This window comes from Protopterus annectens, chromosome 1.part0, assembly GCF_019279795.1.
Source record: "Protopterus annectens isolate FY-2018-M chromosome 1.part0, PAN1.0, whole genome shotgun sequence".
Taxonomy (NCBI): domain Eukaryota; kingdom Metazoa; phylum Chordata; order Ceratodontiformes; family Protopteridae; genus Protopterus; species Protopterus annectens.
Window position 1 is genome coordinate 703,416,705 of NC_056725.1, and position 13,033 is coordinate 703,429,737.

The window sequence follows — 13,033 nt, forward strand, 5'->3', positions numbered from 1 at the left end:
TCCATCTCTAATGCAAGGGCCTTCGGGTCCTCAGTTGTCCAAGATGCAGAAGGGGGGACGGACAGACAGAGAGGAGCCTGCTCCCATTACCTCCACACCTTGAGTGCTCCTACATAACCAGAGTTGTGAAGTTGACTAGGGACAGGACAGGACAGGTCCAAACCTTGCTCATGATGGCATCACTGTTTAACTGCCCAGTGATGGAACCAAACCTGTGAGTAGAGCGGGAGAACTAAGTAGAGATTTCTTGCTCTGTGCAATCAAGCCCTGATGCACACAAGTAGAAGGCTTGGGGCAAAAGCACTCCCAATCCTGACTGCAATCAATGAGATCAGATTAGAAACTAGAAGGTTTAGTCCCAGTTGCTGTGACCAACAAGGCCTCAGAACAACAGTCCCTGGTCTTCAGTTTAAACACTGAGCTCTAGCTGTGGACTAGGAAAATCAGTCCCGGTAGCATTTGGTCTCAAGTAAAGTCTAGCTGTTTGGAGGATGGGCAATGGTAACATTTCAGGATTTATTAACCAAGATGTTTACCAGGGATGTACTTCTACTGGGCCCATTTTCAACCATCAAAGCAAAGAAGAACATGGGATTAAGTCCTTGCTAGTTTTTAATGCAACATACAAAAATTGTGAGGCAACTTTAAGGGATGGATTTACTTTCTGAAGACTGTAGCCAAGTCCATATTTTCTTCCTTTACTTTGTGACAGTGAATAAGTCTAGCTCTGTGGTTTCTACTGATCCTTGCACTAGGACTCTCACACACCCCTTGTATGTGTACCAAGGCACACCAAGAGTTTCTAACTCCAAAAGTTTGAGTGGTTGAAATGAAATGCTGGCACTTGCACCAGAGTTTCAAGTTATGCTCCTCACTCAAACATTAAAGATGATACAGGGTTTGCGATCTGGTGGAAATATATAAAAATACTAATTCTTTATTTACTCAGATACCTACACATAGTCATTAAACAATTAAAAATCTGCATTACTGAGAACACTAGTAACAGCCAATTATGGTTAAAATAAATGATGATAAAACAATAAGCCTGTGTGCAGATCTAACTTTATCTTCCTAAAAATGACACTAAGGGACTTCTAAAGGAGGTCTATTTACTGTGTGCCTAAAATCACGAGCTTAAATGTTTCAGCCATTGAAGGTGTGATATTTTCCACAATGACCAACAGGATTGATATCTGAAAGATGTAAGTGGCCAAAAAGAACTTGGCAGGCTCGTAGGCCTAGTACATTCTCTTAGTGGGCATGTGAAATAATAACACACACCAGCAAATGGCATGCATGCCATTAAACAAGGACACATCAGAGAAAAATATCCAAAATGAGACAGGAAGGAAGCATGGACAACCCAATCAATGACCTGCCATATAGGGTCTTGATAACACATCTTTAGTGCTAAATAATGAAGCTGAGTGTTGAAAGAAAGTAACTAGCTTAATGAAAAACATCAAGTCTCCCACATCCTTTCAAAGGACCTATTATCATCAACAAATCAGTAAAAGAAGACTTTCTGTTACAAGCAAAGAATGATCAGGGCCACTATACTGAACTAGCAATAGTAGCAAAATATTGCACATTTAAACAGAAAATTAAGTTTGTAAGTTAGAAAACTTACTCCTTAAGTTTAAACTGGTCTGCCATAACTAAAACAGGCATAAATACATAAAAAACCTTGAAAATAAAGGCTAATGTTCTGCGTCAACTGATAAATTCACCGATTACAGAAACTACTACTACATACAAAGTGAGACTTATAGAGAAATTCATAAAAAATAGTTAAATCTAACAAAAACTAATGTAACAATTGCCTTTAGTGGCAGAAAATAAAAACCTAACACCTTGGCAAAGTTAACAGTACAATAAAGTAAGGTAGTGAGATTTCCAACTCTCCCCCCATTCCCCCCCCCCAAAAAAAAAACAGCTGCTAGAAACTGGGCATTAAACTGAGCTTTGGAAATTAAGTGTTTACAGTACAAAGTGTAGCACAGCTCAACAGATGCACCTGTTGGATACTAGATAAATATATATTTCTGCCCTTCCTCACTGCATACCTTCCAGCTAGCCGTTCATACTGTTCTTACCTTTAGTACTCCCAAATACTACCCTCACCAAGGCAGGGACTGCCCTGGCTGTATGCAGGCTGGGAAGAGGGTGAAAAAAAGCAATGTGGAGCCTCTAGCAGCCTTAAATACACTAATGTGAATGTGGGGGACTTTGTGGGATGAACTGCTGACATCACACTCTTCAACTCAAGTTATGTCAGTCAGCTCTAGACATACATAGGCAGAAGATCCAGCCTATCATTCTCTGAGCGGGCAAGCAGGCAAAGGCAGTGAAAAATAAAGAATATGTGACAAAGCAAAAAAAGACAAGACAGCAGCCATTTTCAGATTAAAATTAATTTCTATAAAATACAGCACATGTCAGTTTTTAAACATTAAACACACTAAACTTTTTAAAAGATACTAAATTCATTTTGATAAAATCTATTTTCCTAATCAATGTAAAACTAATTAAAAAAAAAGAGTTAGTTAGGATGCCTGCCAAGTATGAAGTGACTGCATTTTGAACTGGTGCATGCACACTGCACAGCAGAGTAGTTTGGAATACATAATGAATGCAACCAATCACAGCACAGGCGCTGTAGATCAAATTCAACAAAGCAACAGGAAAAGCTTTTGCCATTTGGTTGCCCACTGAGGGGCATGAATACCCACCCATCTACTGTAAAGGAAGAGCACTAAAATGTCTTTCGCTCCTGCTTGTGAAAAAAAAAAAAAAAACAATAAATAAAATAGTTTTGCTATAAAAGTACTTCAAACTTATAATAACATGACACAAGAGCACTTAAATTTCGAATATGGCTTACAACTGCAAAGCAATCATCACACTTAAAACAATTTTATCTGTAGCAAAACTCATCTAAGTTTTTCCAGCAATTTTTTACGTCACTGAGGATTTCCTTTCGCTGCACTGTAAGAATATAACAGGATACCATTTAAGGTACTGACAAAAAAAAAACGACCAAACATTCTTGAATTTGACAGTCTTTTTGCAGAACTTGGGGCAGTGAAATGCTAGGTTCACTCTCGTACACTAGAAGAATATGAGAACTGTGGGAAATGGATTCTCTGGTCTTCATCTTCTGCATCAAAAGGATCACTGACTAAAAGAGAAAAAGCAAAGGCTTAATTAGCCATTAAATCTGAGCACTGCAGCTGCAAAATAAAAATTAAGAACAGTTGGCTTTATAACAACCAGTGCTGCTTCCCAATAGGCTTCTGCATAAATTAACTAGAGAACTGAAAAAATAAGTTATGTCCTTACCATAACGTTCCATGTAGAGTGTTCATCTCACCTTTGTTCTTACACACGGGTTCGGAGCCGATCCTCGGCTCCGAGTCGGCCGAATTGCAAAGCACTGAATCTCAGAGAAGCTCGAGACCAGCCCATATCCCACAATCCTCCCCTGCCATTACTCAGATCTAGTTTGCAAACAAACCAGACCAAAAGATTCCAACACCTCCGGTGCTAGAAGTATACACTCTCTTCAGCCATTCAGAGACGCTCTCTCACCATAGCAATAACTAATGGTCTAAACATATATCCCATGATACACGGGACCATATACCCCGGAAGGGGTCAAAACACGTCGATCAGACTCTAATCCTACCAGTTCTTCCAAAGACGTGGGGAGGGAAAGGGAGGGAATGTAAGAACAAAGGCGAGATGAACACTCTATATGGAACGTTATGGTAAGGACATAACTTCTTTATGTAAGAGTGTTCAATCTCGCCGTTTGTTCTTACACACGGGTAGCGTCCCTAGCTCCGTCACCTCGAGTGACTCATGGAAGAACGTTCCTAAGCACAGTGGAACCAAATGATGTCCTATCCTTGGAGACTTTGTCCACTCTATAATGAGTGATGAAAGTATGTGGCTTAAACCACGTGGCTGCTGCACAAATAGTGTCCAAAGGTAAACGAGCTGCATGAGCTAAGGAAGTGGAGACGGATCTGGTAGAATGGGCCTTAGGTTTGGTGGGTAAGGATTGATTTGATTTAGAGTATACAAAGGTTATACAGTCAGCAAGCCATTTAGATAGTGTACGTTTAGTAATTGCCATGCCCTTTTTATTGTCTGCAAATGCGACGAAGAGCTGATCAGTTTTCCTGTAAGCTTTGGTCCTATCCAAATAAAATCTTAATTGCCTGTGAACATCCAACTTGTGCAACATATACTCCAGTTTGTTAGTATGGTTCCTGAAAAAGTTAGGGAGTTCTATAGACTGGTTAATATTCGTAACTGAGCATACTTTTGGAAGGAAAGATGGATTTGTACACAAAGAGACCCTGTCTGGATGGAATATCAAGTAAGGTGGTCTGACCGATAATGCTTGCAACTCTGATACTCTACGAGCTGAGGTCACGGCGACGAGAAACAGCGTCTTCCACGATAAGAACTTTAAGAGACATGACGAAGCAGGTTCAAAAGGTGGCAACATGAGTTGCGACAGCAACAAATTCAGGCTCCGTGGAAAGAAAGGTTTTCTGACAGGCGGTCTAAGAGGGAAGGTTCCTATCATAAAGGCCTTACAAAGTCTGTGAGACATAATGGGAGAACCTTCCTCACCAATATGGAAGTTTTATATGGCTGCCAACTGTACTCTTAGCGTGGAAGTAGAAGCTCCTTCGTGAAAAAGGATAGATAAGAATTCTAAAATTTTATGTAGAGGAGCTACCAAGGGGTCTAAGTTTTGGCTAGATGCCCAATATACAAAGCATTTCCACTTACTCGTATAGAGTTTAGTAGTGGAAGCTTTATGAGAAGCAACCAGAATGTGTTGAACTGCTGGGGGGAGTAGATGAGACCTGGCTAGGCAGGGAAGCGGAGCAGCCAAGCTGCTAGTTTGAGGGACTGTAGAGACGGGTGAGGAACTCCCGACGAATGGGTCAGTAGATCTGGGTCCAGAATCCATGGTTCCTCTATTTGATGGGCTCGAAGAAAGGGGAACCATATTTGACGAGACCAGAATGGGGCTATGAGTATTACAGTCCTTTCCAGGTTCCTGGCTTTCTGTAGAAACCTGGGAATCAAGGGAGTAGGAAATGCATATAGGAGACCTGGGGGCCAATCGTGTATCAGTGTGTCCCTGGGGACATCCCCCGGAGGGGGTAGAAGGGCAAAGTAGCTTCTGCATTTTGCATTCAATGGGCAAGCAAACAGATCGCAGCAAGGCTGGCCCCATTTGCGGAAGATCTTTTCCGCCGTCTGTGAACTGAGGGACCACTCGTGAGGTAACAGGATGGCTCTGCTCGACCTGTCCGCAATGACGTTGGATGACCCCGGGATGTGCGTTGCTATCAGAAAGCGACCTGTGGACTCTGCCCATTGCCAAATTCTCATGGCCTCTCTGCATAACGGGTAAGACCTGGTTCCCCCTTGCTTGTTTATGTAGCAGACTACAGACATGTTGTCTGTCTGAACTGCTACTGTTCCTAGAGGTAAGAGGGCTTGGAAGTGTTGCAATGCCAGGAACACCGCCCTCAACTCCAGAACATTTATATGTAGAGTGTACTCCATGCTGGACCATTCTCCTTGGACTGTTCTTCCCTGAAAAAGGCCCCCCCACCCTATCAGGGAAGCGTCCGTGGTTACTGTGGCTGTTGGACTGGGTAGAACGAACGGACGACCTATAGTGAGGTTCTGATCGCGCACCCACCATGAGAGGTCCCGTCTGCAAGAGTCTGTTATCCTGATCTCGTGCGATAGGGGTAGGTGTTGGAATGACCACTGCACGAAGAGCAGCCATTGTAGGATCCTCATGTGTAACCTTCCCATAGGGACTGCAATTAGTGCGGCTGCCATCAGTCCCAACACTTTTAACACCAGTTTGGCTGGGGCTTTCTTGCTGACCAGAAGAAGAAGAACCTGCTGTTTGAGGGTTGAGGCCCTTATTGGAGGGAGCTTCAGTAGTGTCAATCGTGTATTTAGGTCTGCTCCGATGAAGGAAATACACTGTGAGGGCGATAAGCAAGACTTTTTGAAGTTTATGGAAATCCCTAAGTGGTAACAAAGGCTGACTGTGTAGTCTCTGGCTTGCAATAGACGACACTCGGTGGTGGCGGTGAGGAGCCAGTCGTCCAGATAGGGAAACACCTGGAATCCTTGTCATCTCAAGTGAGACGCAACTACTGCCATGCATTTGGTGAATACCCTGGGGGCTGAGGTGAGTCCAAAGGGCAGAGCTCGAAACTGAAAGTGACTGGCTCCCAGCCGGAAGCGCAGGTGATTTCTGGACGGTCTGGCCATTTTGATGCGGTAGTACGCGTCTTTGAGATCTATAGAGCACATACAATCGTCCTTCTGTAAGAATGGAAGGATCGATTGAAGCGTGACCATCCGGAACTTTTCCTTCACGAAGTTGTTGAGATGGCTGAGATCTAAGATCGGTCTCCAGTCCACTGTCTTTTTTGGAACTAAAGAGAACCTTGAGTAAGTTCCAGTTTCTCTTTGGTCCGCCGGGACTGGTTGGATGACTCTGTTTTCGAGCAGCTTTGAAATTTCTACAGCTGCTGGATTTCGCAGACGGGGTGGCACGTCTGGAAACTTTCTTTGTAGAGGTGGCATTGATGTGAAGGGGATTTTGTATCCTCTGGTTATAATGCTTTTTACCCAAGAATCTGAAGTAATGTTTAGCCAGGCCAGTGGGTATAAAGCCAAGCGACCCCCGACTGCCTCCAGAGCAGGACAGCCGGGCCTCCCTTCAGGAGTGCTGGAAAGGCTTCCCAGGGACGGAATCCCTGTCGCCTTGGTTAAGCGGACTCCCTCTGCCGCCAGGGTGGCGTTTTCCATTTCTACCCCCTCCTCTTCCTCTGGAGGGAGTATCACTCTGTGTGGTCTGGAAAGATCCCCGATTCTTACAGAACCACATTTTTCCGCCTCGTTGCCCTTTGGGGTACGGTCTAGTAGGAACGGAAAAACGGACCCCGACAGCAGACAGGGTCTTTCCCTCTTGCTCACACCGAGTGAGAGTCTCCTTAACTTTGGGCCCGAAAAGTGTGGCACCATCAAAAGGGGCATTGGCAAAGGAAGACTTGATGGCTTCCGCAAAGGAGCACAGCCGCATCCATGATTGTCTTCGAAGAGCAATCGCTGAAGCTGCAGCTCTACTCGATCCCTCGGCTGCATACGAGATGAGCCTCATGAATGGGTTTACTATGCAGATGAGGGTGTTAAGTTGTGCTGTTACTTTTTCTGAAACAGCAGCATCTGTGTTACCCTGGAGGGTATCTGTCAGCTCCTTGATGAGATCCCTCTGCAAATGTGTGAAGTGAGTCAAATAGTTTAGCGAATGCATGGAAAAAGTCGCTGAACTAAAAACGCGCTTCCCATATCTGTCCATAGTCCTAGAATCCTTATTAGGAGGATGAACAGATGAGGAAGACTCAGACATCTCCTTTTTCGTGGCTGCCGCAACCACCATAGCGTCGACAGGAACTCCCTTGGTGAGATAAGATTTATCTTGGGGGGGCAGTGATGAACTTGTTTGGTTTCCTAGGGACTGGTTCCACTGTATCAGGTGCCTCCCACGCCCTTCGAGCAATCAAATCCATTAATTCATCGAAGGGCGGAGTCACCCAGGAGGTAGAAGGTTGAGCCCCAAAAGCCTTCAGCAGCACCGACTCGTCCTCAGTGGGGGCTAGGGATTGCCAATCACCCCTCTGTTTCAAGATCTCCCGGATGTCTGCAAATGACACATCCTCCGGGGGTGATTTGGGGGACCCCTCTGCCTCATCCAAGTCGGTGTCAGAAGTTAGAGATTCCTGTGGGGAATCTATGTGCCTCCTCTTGCACAACCGTTTCCTCGGAACCTCATCAGAGGGGGCTTCTGGTGAGGCCTCCAAGGAACAGGGGGAACCCTCAGGGGGTGGCTGAGGCAATTGGGCTCTACGCTTGGGATGAATCGTGGGAGCAGAAACAGAAAGTGGCCCTTTTGGGGAAGGAGAAGATTCCCCTGATGATGTGGTTGTCTGTGCAGACAATACTTTCCTCATAAGGTCAAAGGCCCCTGAACCCCTGGCCGAGAGCTCCCCCGGTTCCGAAGAACACGGGAGCATCCCAGACCCAGGTGCCGTGGGCTCAGACCCCGAGGACGAAGCCGAGCCAGTCTGTGCCGAGGCCCTGAGAGGGAGAGTCGATACCGACAGGTCGGTACGACTCTCGGTCCCGGAACCGAGGAGAGACCGTCGGCTCCGCTACTCCCCTATCGATTCCGAAGGAGTCGAAGTCAATGGTGTTGATCGTGCAATGGACGGTTTCGGCACCGAGGGCTCCACTATCATCAGGTCATCCTCTCCCGGCTCCGAGATCTGGATGGGTCTCAAAGGAGGACCCGTTGGAGATATGGGGAGGCCTTCTAGTTTCGACACCAACTGGGAGGAAACTGCAATTAACTTGGAAAGGGCCGTGTTTTCCATGAGTTTCTGCACGACACGATCCACATCTGTCTCAGATAAAGGTCTGGAAGAACGGGTCGAAGGAGCCGAAGATGGCACTGACCGAAGAATGGACGGTGGTGGCAGCTCTGACACCGGTTCCAAGATCTGGGGCTCAGGAAAAGATAAATGTTCGACGCTCAGCCCCGAGATCTGTGGAACCGGCGAACGAACCCTAGAAGATGAACTTGGAGCCGATGACATGGGCTCCGACATCTTCGACCCCTTCGAGGATTTAGAAGCCTGATCCGACTTGTCCAAAGCCTCTTGAAAGGCAGGCTTCAGTAACAGTCTGTCTATGAGCTTCCTGTGCCTATCTGTCTTGACCCTCCCGCTAAAGGAATGGCAAATAGAGCAATCCTCTTGAAGATGGAGAGGGCCAAGACAGTAGACGCAGGAAGCATGATTGTCAGTAATGGACATTTTCTGCCCACACTGACATCTTTTAAAGCCAGATTTAGCTTTTTCTGACATACTAATATAACAACAATAGCTAATGAGTAGAGAAAAACTGCTAATCCTATATGTACATAGATATGTAGAAAGGGCTATATAAAAGAAGACACACACAAAACCACACTCAAAGAAGGGGGGTTAGGCCACAAAAGGGTGCCTGAAGAAAAAAAAGGGTATATATATATATATATATATATATATATATATATATATATATATATAAAACACGCACACACACACACACACACACACACACACACACACACACACACACACACACAGCACTTCTATAACAATCTAAGAAATAAGGTTATATCAGGAAAAAAAATCAGTAGCTTATCTATAAATAGCAACCAAATCTCAATTTTCTATCTGGTCCGAGCTCTCCTCGATCCAATCTGTTGCAGCGGCAAACTAGATCTGAGCAATGGCAGGGAGGATTGTGGGATATGGGCTGGTCTCGAGCTTCTCTGAGATTCAGAGCTTTGCAATTCGGCCGACTCGGAGCAGAGGATCGGCTGCGAACCCTGTGTAAGAACAAACGGCGAGATTGAACACACTTACATCATCTTTTTTGAAAGTGAACACAGCACCTCAGTTACACTTGGTATGCAGACAATTACCAATGTTATCAGAATGCCACCTTCTGACTAGTCACAAGACAAATAAGAGAATATTTTCTTTTGTTTTCAAGAATGTACACACATCTGACAGCAAACTATTCACATTTTTGAATATGAAGGAATTTTCTGTTCAGTTCCAATGATAAAATGGAAAATTAAAATGAAAAATGAAGCATTAACCAAGCAATACTATCTGGCAGAGTGGTCATTAAAGGGAAATAATGGAATGCCAGGAATACAATAAAGTTTAATGTCACAGTTAAAGGTCCTCCCTCCCCTAGTCCCTACCTGTGGAAGACGCACCATTTCCCTATAATGCCCATCATGTAGGTTGTTTGGAATATACTTCGTTGAAGTCAGGCAAATGTAGGGGGGGGGGCCTTTTGGTGACCATATTTGCTGATGGCTGCAATCATTGAATACTCCAAAGAAATAGATACCTCCAGGAGGGTCTTACAGACAAATAACTGGTACCAGAACCATGGCCTATAACTCAATGCAAAAATGCATAATTATACCCTTTGAGAAGATGACCAACCCTGCAAACTGCAACACTGATAACACTCCCCTAAGAGTAGACCCAGTAGTAACGGACTTGGGAATTCAGGTTGACAATAACCTGAACTTTGATCACTGTGTGTTCATGGTAGTGAGAAAATCCTTTTAAGTGTCACAACTTATAAGCAAGGGCATGGTATCCAGATATAAGAAAAACACAGTCCCACTACACTCTGCCCTCATTACAGCAATGATTGAGTACAATGCACCCTTCGGCATGTACCTGACCAGGCATTTGCAACAGCTGGAGCGGCCAGAGAGGTTCCTCACTAAAAGAACAGAGGGTGTAAATAATGTGTCTTATGCATGCTTCCTCAAAGCCCTGTCCCTGTAGTCAGTTTCCTACAGATTATTGAGGGGCAATCTATGCGTGTCCTACAAGGCATTCTCTGATCCAGCCCTGATGGACCTGCTAAACATTTGCAGAACAAATAAGACTAGAATTACCCAATCAAAGGATCTAAACATCTTCAATAACCATTTGAAATGTTGGGACCTACTACAGCAAGCCTCAAAATGCAGAAACTGAATGGCCGAAAGATCAGACTTACAAATACAAAGTTCAAGATGCGATTTCTCTGAATATTCCCTTTTCGCCAAGGTATGGCGATCTTGGAGTTGGTATGTGTAGCTCATCCCTCTAACACAGATGACAAGCAGGTGGGGTAGTTTGTTTAGATGCTTTACTACACAGAAACACATCAGGATGGATAGCAGCATCATTAAATATAAACAAACTTATTAAACCCACTTATCAGCAGAAAATACAGAACAGCAAGCCACATCAACTTCGAATAAGGCAAAAGTATACTTTTGCCTTATTCGAAGTTGCTGTGGCTTGCTGTTCTGTATTTTCTGCTGACAAGTGGGTTTAGTAGGTTCATTTTCGCTTCTAAGTTTGTGTTTGTTATAAACAAACTTACTGACAGATAGACCTTACATACATACATGCTTACACCTTAACAACTTACTGCAAAATGGCAGTCAGACTCACACGTGCTCAGTATTTATACACTTGTACAAGCCCTAGGATAGCTTCTTAGAGAGACACACATTGATGGACATCCTCTCTCTCAAAAATATTGCTCTTTATCAAAATGACATTGCAATTAAACATGCATCAATACAGACATTAAAATAAACACAATGTTCATGTCCAAGTTGCCGTGCATCTATAACATGGTCTGGAGATGCAACTGGATCTCATAACAAAACAATCAGGACTGGGTTTAGCAACAAGGACAGTCTTTGGTGAACAACTCGTATCAGGAACTTCAGGACTCATCACAGGAATGGAAATATTCCCTGGAACTGGAACACTGGACAACTCACTCAGACCAGAGAGTCTTTCCCACAGGCTATATGCTGTGTTACAGACCCAGACACTGGTATCAAATGTTTCTGATTCCGCCTAAAGTCTACTTGTGATTCCACAATGTATGATCTTGGGTCTGGGCAAATATTCTTCACGACTCTAATCCGATTATAACCTTTGGATGTCTGCATCCTTACTACTTCTCATAATGGATTGAGTGGTTTGCTAGTCTTATCGTAATAAGACTTCTGGATTAAACGCTTCTTCAACAGATTGGTTTTCATTGACTTGTTGATCTTGACACATGGAACCAACAATTGACTACTGATTGGTAATGTGGTTCTGATTCATCGTGACAGAAGTCTCTGGGCAGGTGAACCAAGATGTTTACCACAAGGAATGTTTCTAAGATTCAAGAGATTCAGGAAAACATCGCAACTGTCTCATTTTGACTTCTGTAGTAACTGCTTTGCACTTTGAACTGCACGTTCTGCTAAACGATTTGACTGCAGATACTCTGGGCTACTTGTGACATGAGTAAGGTCCCACTCTTCGGCAAATCGTTTGAACTGTTGGCTTGTAAATTGTGTGCCACTAACAGAAATAACTTTGTGCGGACTACCGTGGACTGCAAAAATGAAGCTTCATCTTTGTATTGAGAGTATTTGATACTTAATTTGGGAAGTAGATCAATCTCAAACCAATTAGAATAACAGTCTGCTAACATCAATGTTGACCATTCCACTCAAAAATGTCAGTAGCTACTATCAGCCATAGTAGTTCAGGAATCTGGTTCAGCTGAAGTGGTTCTTTCTGTTAATGTTGCCTTGTACTATTACACACAGAACAAATTGAAAGTACCCTATCAATATCTTGTGACATACAAGGCCAAAATACTAGTCGTCTCACACTTTTTTTAGTAGAGTCTGCTCCTGGGTGACCTCAATGTACTCTTGTTGCAAAGACTTTGGAACAATAACTTTAGGACCTATCATGACAATACCATTGTCTTACAAAATCTCATCTCTGTATGGAAAATAAGGTTGCACTTCTGGAGGTAAACTAGATAGCTTTGACGTCCATCCTTTGATAAAGTGGTTGAGCTTCTTTAAAACTGATCTATGGCTGCATGATCTTTCAGTTCATCAAGACGTGTGGAATAAAACTTTCTCACCTCCATGACTTCAAAATCAAAGTACTCATTCCCGTGTTGTTTAGTGGTTGACATGTGCGATCTGGACAGTGTATCAGCAAGATAAAGAAGTTTGCCTTTCTTGTAGACAAGATTGAAATGATACTTTTGCGATCTCAACATCATGTGTTGCAATTTGGCAGGAGCTGTATGCACAGACTTTCTCAAAATAGCGACTAGAGGTAGGTGGTCTGTTTCAATCTGGATAGGTCTACCATAAACAATCATGGAACTTGGAACATGCGAGCACAATAGCCAAAAGCTCTTTCTTTACCTGAGCATACTGCATTTAAGCTTGGGTAAGGGTTCTGGATGTATAAGCAAAGTACAGTTGTGTACACTTACCATAAATGCAGATGTTTGAGTGTATTCA

At 43.8% G+C, this 13,033-nt stretch overlaps 1 protein-coding gene across 1 annotated transcript in view; it reads right to left on the minus strand.

Moving 5' to 3' along the window:
• Positions 1-2,401: 2,401 nt before the first annotated feature.
• Positions 2,402-13,033, minus strand: part of AKT2 (AKT serine/threonine kinase 2) — a 1,641,635-nt gene continuing 1,631,003 nt past the window's right edge. Inside the window, exon 12 of the mRNA XM_044062375.1 lies at positions 2,402-3,184. Coding sequence (XP_043918310.1) covers positions 3,102-3,184 — 83 coding nt within the window. The 3' untranslated portion in view covers positions 2,402-3,101. The remainder of the gene's footprint in view (positions 3,185-13,033) is intronic.